We start from the raw sequence: 18200 nt of genomic DNA, 5'->3' as shown, positions 1-18200 counted from the left end.
AATGGCTGCAATCTTGTTGATGATTGCGTTGCTCATGATGGCTGCAGCATGGAAGATGGTGTGCATTGGCAAGAGAAAAGAGAGAGCGAGATTTCTAGCATCACTCCACCCCGTGAGAGATGCCCAAAAGATCTTGTGGTATATGTACTCGGTGGAATTCCCCTTCCTCTCACAAAAGGCGCTCGAGTTTGGCACCATCCGCACGCTGGGCATCCCCGGGATCACAAATCTGCTCTTCAAGACCAAGTACGGCCTCAAGGATCCTGAGAAGCGCGCCGCCGAGACCAACATTCTGGTGAGCGAGATGATCCACCACCACGTCGACAGCGATCGCGGCTCGTACGCGGTGAGGAGATTGAATGGAATCCACAACAAATTCAAGATCCCAAACGACCAATTCGCCTACGTCCTCTGCCTCAACGTGATCAGTCCCATTGATTTCTCCGAGAAGTTTGGATTCCGCAAGTGGACCGACAACGAGAAGGAGGCCGCGTATGTTGTGTGGCACGACGTGGGCATGAGGATGGGCATCACAAGCATCCCAGACAGCATTTCCGAGATGCGAGAGTACATTCGCGAGTACGAGGCCAAGAACGCCATCTTCACGGACAAGAACAAGAGCATCGTCCAGGATCTCAAGCATCTGGTGCTGGACGCGTTTCCTCAGCCCGTGCAGCCGCTGGTAGAGACTGGGATCTGCGCGCTCATCGATCCCACAATCAGGAGCGCTGTTGGATTGGAAAAGCCCCCCGTGATCGTGGAGTGGATCATCTTGGGTGCGTTCAAGCTGCTGGCCGGGAGCTGCGTGTCCACATTTATGCCTCCCAGACGTGTGAGGATGCGAAGGGCAGCATTGAGGTGGACTGGTGTCCCAATCCCGCTGCCAATCCGGAAGAGTACCGGCAGCTCAACGTGAATGTGTATCGGCCACCAGCATTTGAGAAGGGATACAAGCTAGCGGGGATCGAACCCGGGTTGTCCACGTGACAGACGGAAATACTCACCGGTATACTACAACGACATCAGACAACTAATAGAAAGGAATTGCTTAATTGCTGACATTTTAATACTTGATAGAGATTTCGTCAGCTGAATATATGTTTAAATGATTTCTATGTCCTCCTAAAGTGAATTTTATGGACTGTCGGCTCAGGAAACGTCTGCACAGCTCTTGAGGATGACAAAAACTCCACCTCCGAGTGAGTCCAAAATCTTGGCCTCTTACATGACCTTCGCATAGATATCCTGCAGCAGTAGCTCAAGTTGGCACAAACGAACCAAGATATGAATCAAACTCGAGCGTCTTTTGTGAGAGGAAGGGGAATTCCACCCAGTACATATACCACAAGATCTTGTGGGCATCTCTCACGGGGTGGAGTGACGCTAGAAATCTTGCTCTATCAATGCACACCATCTTCCAGCCATCATGAGCAACACAGTCATCAACAAGATTGCAGCCATTTGGAAATGAAAACTGTTTGATTGGTCCTGAAAACAGCTTTTGTTTTCTACACTCCTCTGTGGGTTATGAAACAGGGGCAGGAGAAGAGGTATCCTACAGAGATCACATCTCACATTTTTAATTCCATGGTTCACTGTATGTTATTCCGTGCACGTAACCAGTATGTCCCATAAGTTGCACGTTTTCCATTAGCTGGTCCATGCTAGGCCTACCAAAACGTTTACACATCCTTGTTTACAATGCGCAAGTCAACGACAAATCACTTGCAAGCCTAAGACCACCCGAAAAGAATAACATTGCCTAACCCTTAGCATGCTTATCTACCTGGTGGTTTGTTTACAGTCCATTTGTGCCCAATGGGGTGCAATCTTGTAGTATCTGGTGAGTATTTCCACCTGTCACCCTGGCTACTGTGCAATTTTTCCTTGCATCTCAAATGTTGAATGGCAGATAAGGGCTTTTCCAATGGGATCACCACCATTGGGTCTCTGGAGCCAATCCCCAAGCAAAACAATTGCCAAGCTTTTTCTTTCTCTGTGTTTGAATCTATTATCTCAAACCCATATGTTTCACCAGTCAGTTTTTTGTTTTACAGGCATTCATGACAAATGGATTGTCTCACAAATTCATGACCCACTAACTGTTGTGATTTTCTCCTTTTAAAAATTTCTCTAATCCGTTGCTAATTAAAGTTTAATATCATTATTCTTAATTATCACTAATAAAAATCATGTTATTCTTAGGGTTCTAGCTTTCCTAATTATAATTTAACTTTTGCCTCGACTTTTCAGTATCTTGCTCACATGAAGAGTAAAGAACTATATAATATTTCTGACCACTAGAGCTTAGTCTAAAGCTTCAACCATAAAGGCACTTCTTGTTATATATTGGACATGGTTATATTAAACTTCATCATTACATTTCACAGGATAATATAGCACACTCCTTTATATTAAAAATTATTATTTATTATTTATTTAAAATGAAAATTATAATTTAATTTAATTATAATTTATATAATTATTAAAATCTTTCTCTTAAAATTTTTTATTTTATTAAAAAATTTGAATACTTTTTTTAAAAAAAAAAAGCATTATTTTCTAAAAATAATTATTGCTACATAGCATAGCAAATTATCCTACAAGAATTTAAATTGTCACCTAGGGGACTGCTAAATACTTAGTGCCCCTAGAACAACTAAACATTTGGGCCCATATTACACAAATTCTAAAGATATGACTCAAGAGTTGTTATGTAGTGTATTAGAATGGGGAGGCATAAAAAATATCATCCTCTAGAGGCCTTAGATGTATGCTATAAGGTTAAAGAGGCTAGAGTAATAATAAGTAATAACTCTTTATATAATCTTTTAGAGCTTTTTAAAGGAGTTTTTAGCTTCAAACCAATTGTGCAGCTATACAATTTTTGAACTGTACTTAAAATGAAATATTGCTAGCTAATAGTCTTCTCAAAGACAAAGAGAGTAAAAACATTGATAAGAGTGAGGGAGGTGCAATAAGGACAAGAAAGTAATAGTAGATGCCTGTTAGTTTTTTTTGGAGTTGGATTTAAATAAGATTTTAACTCCATCCCAATGTAGTGTTGTCACAATTATGTAATCTTCTGAGTTTGGACTTCTCGAGAGGTCATTCAACCCAGTACTATTTAAACCTAAGGACACTTAACCTTAAGTATCCCAAGACCTTTAACCGATTGGAAAAGGCTTATTCATGGGCCCTTTCCCTTTATATTTGAACCTTATGGACCGTGTCTCGAGTCGTTCTCTTTGGTTACTTACAATCTACCACGCTTTCACACTTCCCTGCAAGTTCATGCCCTTGTGAACCCCAAGTATCCCAAGACCTTTAACTGATTGGAAAAAGGGGTGCACTCTTATTCATGGGCATTTTCCCTTTATATTTGAACCCCATGGACTGTCTCTTGAGTCATTTTCTCTAGTTGCTTACAATCTACCACGCTTCCCTGCAAGTTCATGCCTTCGTGAACGGAAGTTGAGAGCCGCAGCTCTCTTGAGAGCCCCGCTCCTTACCCCTCGGGTCGAGCCCAGCAAGAGTAAATTGAACCAGCCAGATGTCAATCAATATGTGGTGTGATTCCCTTAAGTCGGACCTGAGACCGCTCCGATACCAAATATAAGCTCCTAAATTTGGACTTCCCGGGAGGTCACCCAGCCCAATACTATTCAAACCCAAGGACACTTAACCCCAAATATCCCAAAACCCTTAACCGATTGGAAAAGGGGATGCACTCTTGTTCATGAGCCCTTTCCTTTTATATTTGAACCCCATAGATCGTCTCTTGAATCGTTCTCTTTGGTTATTTACAAGTTGGTATATATCAAGCCAATAGCAATGAGATTGGAGCCAAAAAAAAACTTGATGAATAAGTGTTGTTATTCTACTCAAGCTCACAAAGCTCATAAATAGAGAAATCTTTGTGCATGAAATTTCCAATCAAGTCCCTATATCTCTATCTAGATTTGAACCTCAACTAACCTATGGTTACCCCATTTGAAACTTCAATAATCTCTTACTTGTTAATTTTGCACACCACTTTATTATGAAAGCTTTTATAGAGTGTGGTTATGGCATGGGAGAGAATGTTTATTTCCAAGCTCTAATATGGTTTTCTAGAACTCTCTTAACCAAGACAAAAATCTATATGCTAGGCTATTGCTCTAGTGGTATGGGTATTTATCACCCTAGTCCCATTTGAGCATATCATGGATAGGGACTTTCAAGCACAACATGCCAGTTTGTGTGCTTTATGACTCAAAAAGCCAAGCTTTAAACATACATGATATGTAGCTAGGTGGTCTTATAAAATATATATAAGTTTTAGGGTTCATTTAAAAGGGTTTATAATGTGGTATTTCATATAGAAAACATGGCTTTTAGTTGATTAAAGAGGATTTCCTACACATATTAAATATATGGTCGAGAAAAAGTTTATAAACAAAATGCACCCTTTTTTCAATCAGTTACAGGTATTAGGAGATTTGAGGTTAAATGTCCTTAGTGTTGAATAATACTGGGTTGGGTGACCTCCCAACGTTGGGGTTGTATTGCTTGTAACTTTAGGCTCTTCTATACTTCAATATAGGTAGAGTAAGGTGATTAAGCATAGATTCTTATATTCAATAAACATTATTATATTGAACTCTTATACAAAAAATAGAGACTGTAGAATATAGAAATCTCATTGCTCTATATAAGTTTTATTTAATTGATAAATCTTTTAACGATCGTTTTCCATAGATCTCATTGAGCTTTCCTATCTTTGAAAGAATCAACATCCATTTGTATTATCTATGGTTCTCACTATGAAGATAAAGAAAATTGCACTCAAGATCCAAAAAGTGAGTAGATTTTATAGGCTTATAAATTTAATTTTTCTCTTCCCCCTTTTTAATTTTTAGATTGATTTTTGCTCTTGAATTTCCACTAGAACATATGTTAAATTCATGAAAACATGTGGATTATCAAGTTTGACTTGCATATTCTGCATCAAAGTTGGTTATCTTTCAGATTGAATAATAATTTAAAGATCTTTGGGTATTGGAGATTGGTTGAGGATTAGATAAATGAAAAATTTATCAATTAATTATGTATAATAACTTGGTGCTTCTATCCTATTCATGCTGTATAGTTTTTGATTTAGCTTTTAATAATCTTAGTTTAAAGATGAAATTTAATGGTTGAACATATTTGAGAAATTTCATGCACAACCACACCACCGAGTGAGCAAGAAGGATTTAACAAATCAAGCATAGAAATGGATGAAATTAGAGAAGTTCAACCACTTTTAAATGATTATGAAATATTTGTTGTTAAAAAGCTCTAATGAATATTAAGGCAAAAAGTTTCAAAATAAATACTAAATATTATGCATTTTTTTCTGTTACTTTTAATATACAAAGTTCATGCAAAGGTTTTGCTCTATGGTTTATTAAGGTTTTGAATTCAATTATGTTTTCCCCATAGTGTAAATTAGATGAAGCAATCAAACACCAAGCAATGTATACATGAAGTGCAGAGTGATCAGCTAATAAGAAAAGGTAAAAAATACTTTTATTGTTTCTTACACTATTTCATTCACAAGAATGGCTTTAAGTCATGTTTGATTTAAGGAGCTATATAGGTTAGAGTTAAGTGATTATATCTATGGGCTGTGTGTCATTAGCGTTTTGGTAAGTTTGTTTGAGAAGATTGTAAATCAAGGTTATAATAGTGAGGATTTGTTTAAGTTTGAGCTTAAGAAGGTTTTAGAGCTCAATACATAAGATAGAGATGCAATGAATATATGTAGAGTAGTGAAGAATTTTGTACTTGGTAAAACTATATAGATTTTACTCACTTCTGGATTAATAATACAAAGAGTGACTCTTGAAAAGTCTCTCTCTTATAAAAGGTAGCTGTTTATTAATGCCATTAACCATGGTACTTCTAGTCGAGCATCATTTGAGTGTCATACAAAACTAAGCAAAAAGATATAACAAAATTTTAGCACATCTAACTATAAACCCAGCTCATTGAATGTATATATGGTTAAACATTGAGTGACCATTTCTACCATATTGTTAAGTAAAAGATCATAAACAAATTTATTAATCTTTAGTAACATTTAAAGAAAGTGAAGCAAATGGTGTAAGAAGTACATTAAGCACTTGATGAAGTCATAGTGCAATTTCACACATTCTAAGATTTGAGAATCAAAAAATTGAATATTATATTTTTTAAAATAACTAACTCAAAAACTGCTATAAAGTTTTGTTTTAATTGTTTTATTTGTACCAGAAAAAGTTCTTGGGCAACATATAAAATATCCTTATAAAATTTTAAAATTGTTTTATAATATATTTGTTGAATTAAAGCTGTTAGATGGTTTGTATGTGCAATTCTTTAGCAAATTGACTACATTCAAGTTTGGGATTCTATAATTATATTTACTAAGGTATAAATATTTTAAGCATTAATTTATAATTGAATGTCATAAGCTAAACAATTGAATTTTTTAGGGAATGCCCCCAAATTCAAGCATCTCTAGAAAGTTTGAACATTCGACTTTCAAGGGCTTTCAAGGGAGATGGCCCTCTTGATAAGAATCAAAATTGACTACTATTTATTCACTGCCAAAGGAGTCTAAGCCAACCAAGTTCAAAATAAAAAAAAATTAATGGAAAAAGTTTTATTTAGGATTGTGGAAATTTATGTTAAGAATGAAAAAAAGGAAAATTTATTGCTAGTAAGAATGCTAGAATGGTTTGTTTGATCTTTCTACTAAGTTATAAAACCTAAATAACTATATTGAAAACATGTGATAGTAAATTGGTTTTTTATGTTGAATTTTTATAAACACATTTTAATGTGTTTTATGGATTTTATCTTCTAGTGTTTATTTTAAAGGGCCCTTCTATGAAAGAATGCTCATCCAGACCTAAAGTCTCATTCATATCTTTTTCAATGAGATTAAAATCGGTCCAAAATCTTCATGCATAAGTCTAGGCTAACTAAACTGTTTTACAACTCCAATGTAAATGTCATAGACTGTATCACCTCATATGTTCATACAAAGCTCTACAACCACAATATAATGGGATGATGGTATATTATAATCTATAACTTGTTAAAACTACTGGGCATGCCACACTAGATCAATGATTTGTAATGCTAAACAAACATTATGATTCCAAACCTTTATCCCAACCCACCTCAAAATGCCATATGCATTCATCATTCCCTAGTTGCTTCTTGCAGCTTCCAAAGGCAATTAGCTCCCACAACTTTGCTGTTATGTCTAGTGGTTGCTTCATCAAAAACACCCCAAGCCAACCAACCCCCCTCAAAATATTGTGAAGTTCCTAATGCCCTAACAATATGTTTGATGCTCTGGTCACAAAGTACAGATTGTCACACGAACCAAAGTAACTTCTTCCATCATCAATCCATTTTTCATGGCAAAGAAAGGAACATCTTTGCTATAGCAGCAGACAACAGGAACAACAGTAAAAGTACATCTAGGTTCTTTGGGAAGAGAAGAGAGCACTTACCACTTGGGACAATGAGTCTAGTGATGATAGTGAAGCAAGTGGAGATTGGTCTTCTGCCACCACCATTGCTGCTACTACTGATCTTTTAATACTGCTACAGCTGCATGTCAATGCTGCCTAGCCATAAGGACTGCTGCCCCATTTGCTCCAAGTCCCACCGCCCACTGTTGGCACTGCCATGGATGGCATTATTTTGTGCTGAAGTGAGCAAGTGGCAATGCGAGCAGCTAAACCCTAAGATGAACCCTGGCTTGTCGCTGTCTACTATGGCATAGTGCTCAGATGTTGAGTTGTCCTAGGTGGTTAGGTATGAAGGGCAACATGAAAAAGAGAGTATAGCTACTCATATGCTAGATTGCATCTGCTATACCTTATATGTGGTTGGTTTCAAATTATTTTTAATGTATTTTTGGTTTGCATAAGCAATACCTAGAATATACTTAGATATTAAATAGTAGAATATCCCATAATATTCATTTTGTCTTTTCATTCTCTTAAGAAAATTGGTGATTATTATTTACACACTTCTGGTCTCTCAGAAGTTTTATTCTTGCTAAGGAATCTACATTAATTCTTGCAAAACATGTTGGGGATTATGTTCCACATTTTTAGCACTGTCTTAGTAAGGTGGCTTTGATACTTTCCAACTTGACTGTGGGTTTTTGTGTGGATAAGCTCTCTACTTCAAAGATGAATTTTTCTAGGTCAAATGTCCAGAAAACCCATGAGAATGCTGGCCAAGTTGCATCAGAACAGTTATCCTTTGGCAAAGACAAACAAGATAGCATCCTATCAAGGTTCCATTTTAATTTTCAAGCATCTGAGAAAGTTTTTTAGTTTTTGTTAGATGCAAGCTGCAAAATTTTAACTTGGAAGTAACGACTATGTTTTCAAGAACAAAAGCTAAGTTTATTTTTTCTTTGTTTGATGATCTATGTCCTCTTTCCCCTGGTGGCTGAGTGTTCTTTTGCTCAGGCAATGGTCAACTGAGATCCTTGAGCTCGCCTCTAATGGAACTTTGGACATGGGAGATAATAGTTCTATTCTCTGTTCCCTATGCTCTTTGATCTAGGGCTAAGTTCTCTATACTTTCTTATTGTCAGACTTGGGAAATTGTTACTATAAAGCCAAAAAGCACAGACTTCTTTGCAACTTGGATGCTTTAGGAATGAATAGAGCGAGTATGAAGGCTAGATAACTGTGGTTATCCATGCAATGGAAGCTTCCCCATAAGATCACAAATGAAGTAATACTTTTAGAGCTCTGAAATACTTGCTTGGTTTTTCTTTGTTCAGGTGGACTCACATATATAGGTGTTTGGAATTTATCATGGGCTTGCAGTCATGTGGAAGAACATGCACAAGTGTCACTTACAGCAACTTTGGGTTATCATCCACCTCAAACCCACTCAAACTCCCAACTCTCTATATTCCCTCATAACACCCACAACTTATTACTTGCATTAGTAAGTACATAATATTCTTGAATGGTACCTTCTTTTGCAGGTACACTATGGAATTCATGACAGTTGAGCACTGGGATAAGGTGCTGGGTTTCAAAGCCCATAAACTCTGAATAACATATGATATTTCCATGGGGTTCCTTGAAGGTAGTGAAGAAAGCTGTAAAATTCAGGTTTGTCAGCCTCAAAATGTTGGTAATCTCATTGCAAGCATTAGGTTTAGGGAGACTATATTAATCTTCTCACACTAAGAACACATGATAAGCAAAGCTGGGCTTTGAAAATTATGATGCCTTTGCATCTTGGAGTGGATACCTCATGGAAGATATAAAAGATGGCAGTGGAATGTAGAGTTTGACTTGAGGCTTGGAAGTATAGTCTTAAGAAGACTGAACTATATCTATAGGCTCTTGACATGATCTTCCCGTGGACCATAAGTAGCACAAAGCAGAGTAAAAAGAAATAACGAAAACGAACTTTTACCTCGCGCAAACTGGCTTTGATCGGTGTAGGAGCTATGACCACACCTGGAGATTCATGTTGGCACAAACTAACCAAGATATGAAAGCCATGCCTCTCCCTTACGACCTTTGCTGGACTATAATAGCTCCTAAACGAAATCGTTGTGTCTGCCTGAGAATACTGACAACCCTGTTGATACTGTCACCACAGTGCTTTCTCTGGAAAACTTCGAAGACTAATCATCACCATACTCTACCTTACATGTCGACGATCCAGAACTTCTTAGAGCATATAAGAAGCTGCTCATCATTTTCAAGAATGTGATGGACTCGGGCCAACGCGCTGCACCGCACGTGAGGAATCTTGAAAGATTGCAAGAGCCTGTGTCGTAGTAGCTAGAATCAACTCTCAGAAGTCAAATGAGAAAATTTACATTTGGTCTCAGCAGCCGATCCATTCCAGCATTATATCTTCGATCTGGCACCCTTTTCTCCCTGGATAGAGGGACATCATGCGATATGCGTGCAACAAGTCGTAGCTCCTCAGGTAGCTCGAAAAGCTTTCACACCTGTGGATGCAAAAAATGAGAAGGAAGCCAAGTGAATAAGAGCAAGCCTATGTACCAGCTATGCAAGGTGCCTACGAGGCCTCGACCGTACACAACGTTGAGAGTGTTGCTAGATTCCGATGGAACCACGTTCATGATCCACACGGGCTTGTTTTGTAGTAACAAGGCAGCAGCAAAGCCTCCGTAGCCAGCATTCATATCCATAACGTTCCGAATGGAACTTTCGGATACATTAAGCAGCTTCCAATAGTCTCCAACTTTGCCTTCCAGAGAGATGTGTCTTCTTTGAAAGAAGATGAGCTGATACCTATGCATAAGAAATCCCGTTACTACATACTGGAGTACATAGCAAAGTTAGTTAAGTAAGTTGTAAGCCGCTCCGGCCATGAAGGAAGATCGACGAAATTGGCAATCATTGTCCTCAGACAAGGCAATGCAGTCGTAGTGGCTTGTTCCACGAGTTGTCTAGAAACTCCTTGCTTTGGTTAGCGCACAGCTTGGACTTGGCGAGCTGACAGGACCTGGCGGTCTTTCTCCAAACCGCAGTCTGGACGTGCCGTGCGATCACCTTCCAGCAAAGAGATTCTGTAATGTTGGTCAGGATGTTCCAAACTTCGGGGAAATCCTTGTCTTTGCGATAAGCTGGAGGTGCAGAATAGATGAGGTCTTAAAATCCGGTCCATTTCCCTGAGCAAAATACCCCCTGCAGATTCACGAGAAAGGAAATTTTTATATCATGTACGAGATTCCACCTAATGCTTACCATCTTCGTGCCAATCGACGCGACAGTGGGAACAGTGAACAGCATCGAAGGATCTGGAAGGATACGGCAAGCACTTGGTTCCAAGCGCTGCAACAAGAGCCAGTACTCCTCGTTCCAGAGCGAACTGGATCTGATTCTCGTGAGAGTCAAGCGGCACAAACGACATGGTTTGGATGTCGAGGTTGAAGAGATAAGCTGCAACTCTGCAGCCAATGTCCAAACCTCGAGCCACTCCAGCAGTCTGTAAATCTCCCTTCCAATCCGTGGTCATGTTTCCTAGCCTGTCTACAGTTGATGGATCAATGGATCAAAAGAGAGAAGAAAAGTGTTACCTCTGGATGTACTCGGGAGCTCCATGCTTGAAGTGTGTCCCTCCTCCCGGAAACCATATGGAGCCTTTAACGTGGACCCAGTTCTGGCCACCTTTCACTTTGGCTAGCTGGGTGTGGTTTACGTTGCTCCTCCACATATGGGGCCACTAGATGGGAAGCTTGTTGGACTTTGGTGAAGGAATAAGGCAGAAAGGATGCTGGTTTGGTGGGGGTATTGTTGCTCCAACTGCTCTTTTCTCAAGAGATTGAGCTTGTTGGAGATGGAAGCAATGTAGTTTGCATGGTGGCATGGGATGTAAAGGTTGACTCCATCAGTATGCTGAAATAGCATTTGGCTCCATTTTGAGAGTTGGTTCTAGTGTTGATGGATGCTTTAGGATTAATTTAATGTTGCTTCATATGTTTGTTCCTCTACTTTTTGGGTTGTATGTTCAGCAGACATTATGTGCTTTAATTCCTTCATTCCTTAGCTGGGAGTTTGATTCCATCCCTTTGTTCAATAAGACCAATTTTGCTTTGGCCCATGTGTCCAAGGGATAAAGTGGTAAAGTGCCAAAGGATAAATGGTGAAAACTATATGCACCTACATATCCCTGAACTTCTTGATATACTTGGACAATTGTATGTTTGAAGCTTGGCTTTTTTGTAAAACACACAAATTGTTGTATTGTACTTCAAAGTTCCTATCCATGCTTGTCGCAAATGAGGTATCAAAAGTTATAAATTGGTTAATCCTTTCAGATATTTTTTTTTATTGCCACAATAGCAGAAAGTTAGTATTGCTGGATCTTTTTTTAGTCTCCACCCAAGTTAATTGAGCAATTGGTTATCACATATGTACTTATGCTGAATAAATATAAGATGGAAACTCTTATGTGTTTCTTGATGAGCATACTTTGCATGGTAGGAGAAATTTATATGTTGACTTGCACTTATTAGTGTTGGGAACCCCTGTGATATTGAGCTTGATCTCTCAATATTCGTCAAATAATAGTTTATTGTGTCTACCAAACACTCTTGCTATTATGTATTTTGTGTTAGTCCTAATTTTATTCTAATTATTATTTATGTAAAATGTCTAAATTTGCTAATTTGGTATATCTACGAAATGTAGAGATTGTCCTGAATATGATGGTGTTGGTCCCGTATCCAAATTCGTAATTTAGCACCATTTCATATTTAATAAGTTTCATATCCCAAAGACTAACTCTAAAGTGGCTAAAGGTGAAAGCTGAAAGTGTGTATTTCTCAAGGTAAAGGGCTATAAAGGTTCCAAATGTATAATAGGGATAATGGGTAGGTTGAATATAGCTAACCAATTTACAACATAATCTAACTCTTGCTTGTATACTTATTCTTATTTTGCATCTAGCTTAGGTTTAATCCCAAGTTCCACACCATGCTAATTAGTGATGGAATACCCATATATTCGTATTAAACCACTAATATGCTAAAATAGTGTTAAACTTTGTTTAACTCTATTTTGCATGCTAATCTTAGCATTGGGATGCTAAATGTTCTTGGACTATTCCAAGTTGCTATGTGCTTTTGTCCCTTCGCTCCTTGAGCTATATGTTTGGGAGTCGTTTTGTGCTCCAATGCTGTCATTCTTTGGCTAGAGAGGGTGTGTAGTTGAGGCATTGACATCGTTAATAATTGTGTTAATGGAAGTAATATAATTGTTTCGAGTGATGAGGAATTTTCCTTAGACCTTGATTTTTCATGTCATTTTTTTTATTAATGTTTTGGTTTTATGTTGGATCTTAAAGGTATTAATGCAATATGGATATCCAATGATATGATTTTTGTGATTGAGTCTTGGGTATTTATTTGCATTTTACGGATGTCAATGAAAATATAGGTAAAATATTTGATGCTTAAACATATTGTTGAGTCATAAGAATTTGTTAAAGTGAACTTATGTAAAGTTGTTGGTAAGAGGAAGTTAGTTGAGTCTTGAGAATTTGTATTCCTAGACTGAGAGTCATTTTTTCTTTAGGATAAAAAATTTTTCCACAAATATTTTAAAAAAATTTCAATGACTAATTTGTTAATCATTTTGCTCGAAAACCATTTTCGTTTTTATAAACTAATAAAAACTAGTAAAAAGGTTAAAGTTAACTTCTATTAACTTAAACCTTAATATATAATTTATAGTTGAAAGGGATATTTTGGGGATAAAGCAATTGAGTTAGAGCTTTTGGATTCAAAGTTCAGCTAACCATTAAACTATAGAACCATTTTCCTTTTTTATTTTAGTGCTAAACAGAATGTTTAAGGGAATAAAGATGTTTTGCAAAATCCCTGTTTCTGCAAGCTTTTAGGGTTCCAGCGGTGGGATTTATGAATCCCGATGACGAGTTTGATGCCGTGGTTCTCGCATTTCTGGGAGGGAAGGTGCCAATCTCCTCAAGCTCCGATCTCGACCGCGTTTCATTTGTGGGGATTGAAGATTACAAGCACCAGCACAAGAAATGGATCTTCGGAGAATGCAACTCACGGGTATCGGATCTCCTGCTCAAAAAAGGTACTGGGGCTTTCAGGGAAGAGAAACGAAACGTGGTTTTCTCATGCGCGATTTACAGGGTGTGAGAAACAAGTGAATGCTCTCGACTGTGAGGTGACCGTGCATCCAACTCGCGGCCTCTTTTGCCACATCGAGGTGCTGGGTTCCCAGTCGCGGTTTGAGCCCTCGCAAATCGTTGCTGTGCAAGATCGCGCTGGTGTGCTCAAGGCGATCGGCATTGTCACTGGGGTCATCAACGATCGGACCATCTTGAGAGCACACCATGGCACAAAACCCGTCAAAGGAAAGGTAACTTTCGGTTCTTTGGAACTACAACATCTTTTTCTACATTTCCAGTATGATGTCTTCCTTTTGGATACCACGGCCACACTCCGTCGGTGCTTCCTCTCGGTGTCTAAAGCGGAGAATATCTCGCCACGACTAAGAGATCAACTTGTGCGCCCTCTGAATACCATCAGGCCGGAAGCGGTACACTTAGGTGCTTGGCTCGCTGGTTTAAGGTTGAACCACGAACAAGGCCGCGTTGTGGCGGCCTCGGTGCATCTCCGGGAAGGATTTCTTCTTGCTCAAGGTTTGTTTTACAGCTAGAGAAGTCCAGACTATTAATCTTTGTGCTTTCCAAAGGACGGCTGAACTTACGGGTAAGGGGCTCGTTTCTTCTCTTTTTGTTTTTGCGCTGGAGTAACACTTGACTCTTCTTCGTTCTGCCTTGTACAGAGAGAGACAATTGTTGGTAAGTCGACTACGTTTGCATTGATCTGTTGCTTACTTACGTTTTTCCAGGAATTGTGTCTGCGGCATTGTGTGCGACCCGATAGTAAGTTTTTCTTTTGTGTGATCTTATATGCAAGGGTCTCTCTGTGTTTCTAGTGCGAAGATACTTGTGTGCGCACCATACAACAATGCTGTGGACCAGATAGCGTTGAGTCTCTCAAGCAGACTCTTGGACAGTGATGGCCAGGCCTACGTTCCTCGCCGGGGAACAATCGTTCGTGTTGGTCCGATGGAAAAGATCGACAGGCATTGCCATGGCTTGACCCTCGAGGGCATCATTATCAGTGAACAGCGGGCCTACAGTTCGTATTATATTGCCGAGGAAAACGTGCTGAGCAACGCATCCGTTGTTTGCACCACCCTCTCCTGCAGTGATAGTTTCCATCTGGAGAAATGGAACTGCAAATTCGATCTGGTGCTCATCGGTATGCTTTGCTCTCATGCTTTCGTCCTTTGGTTTTTGTTTTCGATGTAACCCAACTTTTATGTTTGCAGATGATGCAGCCGGGGTAGGATGCTTCACAGCATGTTTTCTAAATAATGCCTGGTACTTGTAGATTGCAGAGGCGGAGATACTGATCGCGTTGGCAAAAGCTCGGGACCGCTGCATTTTGTTGTCTGATTCAATCCGAAAATGTACGTAGAAGCTATCGTTTCTTGGCACAAATTGTCTCTTCATGCTGATTCATATCCAGGTAGTGCATATAGAAGAAGTCTGTTCCATCGCTTAGAGCAAGCTGGCCTGTTTCCTTACTTGCTGGAAAGGCCATCAAACGTGACCTCTGAGGGTAAGCGAAGTGTAAATAGTATCCTGATGTAAATGTGTAAAACTTGCTCGCAGGTCCTAGTAGCGAAGTAGCGAGGCACCGACAGGAGGATTCTAAGTACAACAGGAACTACGAGAAGCACCGACATGAGGAGGCTCGTCCAAGCCAGATATATGATCAAGAAGCGAGGAGGAGTCGACATGACGGGGAGAAAGAATGTCACCGTGGTGGTGATCGGAGAGACGGACATGACGCGGAGAAAGAGCGTCACCATGGCGATCGACAACCGGGTGTCCGTTCGGTGGATGGCGTGAAGGAGCTCCAAAAGCAAGAAAATCGAGCGAAAGTTAGTCGAGCCGAAGTGAAGATTGAGAATGCTGCAAACGCAGCCAGCGAGAAACGGGTTGCTACTCAAGCTGCTGCAACTCGCGTGAAGATGGAGCCGGATGGTAGTGGTGAAGGGCTCGAAAATGGTCCATCTTTTCCGGCAGCCAGTGCTGCTTGTCAGAAGGACAAGGAATTAAGAGAAATGGGTAGCCAGCGCTGCGAGACAAACAATGAGTCGACGGTGATGCGGCAGCCTAAAAGAGAGCACTGCGGGAGAACAGCCTCAGAAGCTCCGTGTAAGGAGTCCACAGGAAAGGTGGCGGAGAATAAGCTGCAGAAGAGAAGAGGCGAGCTCGAAGCCACAGAAATGAACCAGCAGCGAGGAAACGAGAACTGCGAGAAAGTACTCACTGGGGCTTCGTGTCAGACAAACAAGGAGTCCACGGCGGTGCCGCAGAGACAAAACGAGCTATGCGAGAAGGCACCTATGGAGGCTGTCTGCCAGATAAAGAAAGAAAAGGTGGCGGGCGATAACCAGGCAAACAATGAATCCATGGGCGATAAGCAGCAGAGAAGTAGAGAGCACTGCGAGCAAGCACATATCCAGAAAGTGTCAGATGAACAGCAGCAATTGGAGGCAGGATCTACCGGAGCTGTCTGCGGGACAAACAACGAGAAAGCACCCCTCAATCTCGTCGAGCTAAAACAGGAGCAGGCCCAAGATAACCAAACTCTCGCGGCTGAGAAGCTTCAGGCCGAGAACTATTTACGCAAGAAGTCCGAAAGCCAGGAGACAGAACAAGAGCTAGTCCAGGATGGAGGGGCTCAGGCGCAGCACGAGCAGCAAGAAGAGCGGGAGTGGCCAGTGAAAGTAAAGCTTGCAGGCAAGAAGAAACAAATCCAGGGGGAAAAGGAAACGAACCAGCTTCAAGCAGAGCAAAAGAGTTTGGAGTACGATGGACGAACTCAGACGGACCAGCAGCAGCAAGAACAGTGCTCGGAGAAGGGAACTTTGTCGGAAAAAGAGATAAATCCGTTTCAACCGAGTCTCGAGGTCGTCAAGAACCGGAAGGAGACGCGGAAGGAAGTCGAACAGGAAGAGCAGCAGCATATTGAGGACGAAAGGGAAAACCAGCTTCAAGCTGAGCCCGTCAAGAAACGGAAGAAGAAGCGTAAGGAGCTAGAACAAGATGGAGAAGCTCAGGTGGAGCAGGGGCAAGAGCAGCCTCAAGCAGAAGAAGAGAATGTAGAGCACGTTAAGAAACGGAAGAAGAAGCGTAAGGAGCTAGAACAAGATGGAGAAGCTCAGGTGGAGCAGGGGCAAGAGCAGCCTCAAGCAGAAGAAGAGAATGTAGAGCACGTTAAGAAACGGAAGAAGAAACGGAAGGGGCTTGAACCGGATGGAGTGGAAAAGGAAACTTTGGTGGCCGAGAGGAAAGAGAAGAACCAGCTGGTTTTTGCGGAGGACAAAAATTCTGAGCTCTCCGAGAACCCGAAGAAGAAGAAGAAGAAGAAGCGTCAAGCACTAGAACAGATCCAGGATGGGCAGCAGCAAGTTCATGAGGAGGAGCGGCCATATCACGAGAAGCAAGGACTGGAGAAGGAAAAGCAAGAGGAGAGAATGGAGCGGAAGAAGAAGAAGCCTACTTTCAGTGAGCAAGAACACTGGGATAGAAATGGAGGAGCTCAAGCGGTGATAGAGTGGGATGGTAGTCTTATGCCAGAGAAACACTACGTGGAACTGGACGAGGAGGTGAGGCCGCCGTCGGTGGCAACGCTCAGGAGAAAAGCTCGACGCGCGAGGCAAAAGGAGAGACGGAGGCTGGAGCAATCCTCGATCTTCTAGTTCGTTTCTTCTCGATGGATCAAAGTGACACCAAGAACACCAAGAGTGTGACACTTCGAATTATCTTAATAACAAAAAGATACATAGAACACGAAGAACACGAGGAACCAAAACTCTAGATTAAACTTATCTAGATCCACAAGAGAACCACTAGACTTTGAGCACGATGGAGGCTCTTGAAAGAGCACTTATACGTACACCAGGAAGAAGACGAGGAACTAAAACTCTAGATTGCCTCGTGTAGATCCACAAGAGAGCCACTAGACTTTGAGCACGATGGTGGATCTCGAAAGAGCGATGCGCGCAGCCTCTTGGACACAATCCCCACCTCAAAGTAGATGTAGTCTCGGTTGGATTCATCCACGCGAATTCCCGTCACTCCCAGCCACAGGAAGAGCTCCTTGGCCTGGATTCCCGATAGATTCTCGATCTTGCCATAGCCCAGCTTCCCAGAGATGGTAGTGCCATACCACACCAGATTCTCGAAGCGGTGGTAGCATTCGTGCTGGAGATGGACGACGAATGTGGAATTGTTGTCGCGCAGCGAGTAGCTGGTGACCAGATTGGGGAGAAGACCGCCGGGAAGGCCATGCTCTTCCAAGAATCGCGACACCTCGGCGCTGGGGAGAATGGCGTCAGCGGCGGACAATCGAGGCAGCGATGCCAGGAAGAAGAGCAATGGCGCAACCACGAACATCATCTCTCACCTCTGGGCGCGATTAGGTTAGGGTTAGCTATTCGCTAGTAGGGGAGAAGGAATCTCCCGCGGTGATTTCTTCTCGCATTTCTACGATGGTAGAATGGAGCTGCTATATAAGCGCCAGAGGATTGCTGCGAGAT

At 40.9% G+C, this 18200-nt stretch overlaps 2 protein-coding genes and 1 pseudogene across 2 annotated transcripts; 1 reads left to right on the top strand and 2 right to left on the bottom strand.

Annotated features, from left to right (window-relative positions):
• Positions 1-954: 954 nt before the first annotated feature.
• LOC9651904 lies at positions 955-11450 on the bottom strand (annotated as a pseudogene).
• Positions 11451-13459: 2009 nt separating this feature from the next.
• On the top strand, positions 13460-17455 carry LOC9651833 (trichohyalin). The gene is made up of 11 exons (XM_002987789.2): positions 13460-13646; positions 13705-13934; positions 13983-14217; positions 14271-14287; positions 14364-14379; positions 14430-14463; positions 14517-14845; positions 14916-14929; positions 14978-15056; positions 15116-15208; positions 15262-17455. Exons 1-11 carry the CDS (start codon positions 13463-13465, stop codon positions 17358-17360), a joined length of 3330 nt encoding a protein of 1109 aa, XP_002987835.1. The 5' UTR covers positions 13460-13462; the 3' UTR covers positions 17361-17455.
• Positions 17396-18115, bottom strand: LOC9651903. Its single transcript, XM_002987717.2, has one exon. The coding sequence runs from the start codon at positions 18058-18060 to the stop codon at positions 17587-17589; it is 474 nt and encodes a 157-aa protein (XP_002987763.1). The 5' UTR covers positions 18061-18115; the 3' UTR covers positions 17396-17586.
• Positions 18116-18200: the final 85 nt, after the last annotated feature.

Source organism: Selaginella moellendorffii, unplaced genomic scaffold, assembly GCF_000143415.4.
Source record: "Selaginella moellendorffii unplaced genomic scaffold, v1.0 SELMOscaffold_84, whole genome shotgun sequence".
Taxonomy (NCBI): domain Eukaryota; kingdom Viridiplantae; phylum Streptophyta; class Lycopodiopsida; order Selaginellales; family Selaginellaceae; genus Selaginella; species Selaginella moellendorffii.
This window is presented reverse-complemented; position numbering and strand designations above follow the sequence as displayed.

What these genes read in the sequence shown, in the direction of transcription:
- LOC9651833 (XM_002987789.2), top strand. Translation starts at nt 13,463, where the DNA reads ATGAATCCCGATGACGAGTTTGATGCCGTGGTTCTCGCATTTCTGGGA. An exon ending in CAAAACCCGTCAAAGGAAAG is followed by an intron (nt 13,935 to 13,982) that starts GTAACTTTCGGT and finishes CTACATTTCCAG; the next exon opens with TATGATGTCTTCCTTTTGGA. An exon ending in GCATTGTGTGCGACCCGATA is followed by an intron (nt 14,464 to 14,516) that starts GTAAGTTTTTCT and finishes CTGTGTTTCTAG; the next exon opens with TGCGAAGATACTTGTGTGCG.
- LOC9651903 (XM_002987717.2), bottom strand. Translation starts at nt 18,060, where the DNA reads ATGATGTTCGTGGTTGCGCCATTGCTCTTCTTCCTGGCATCGCTGCCT.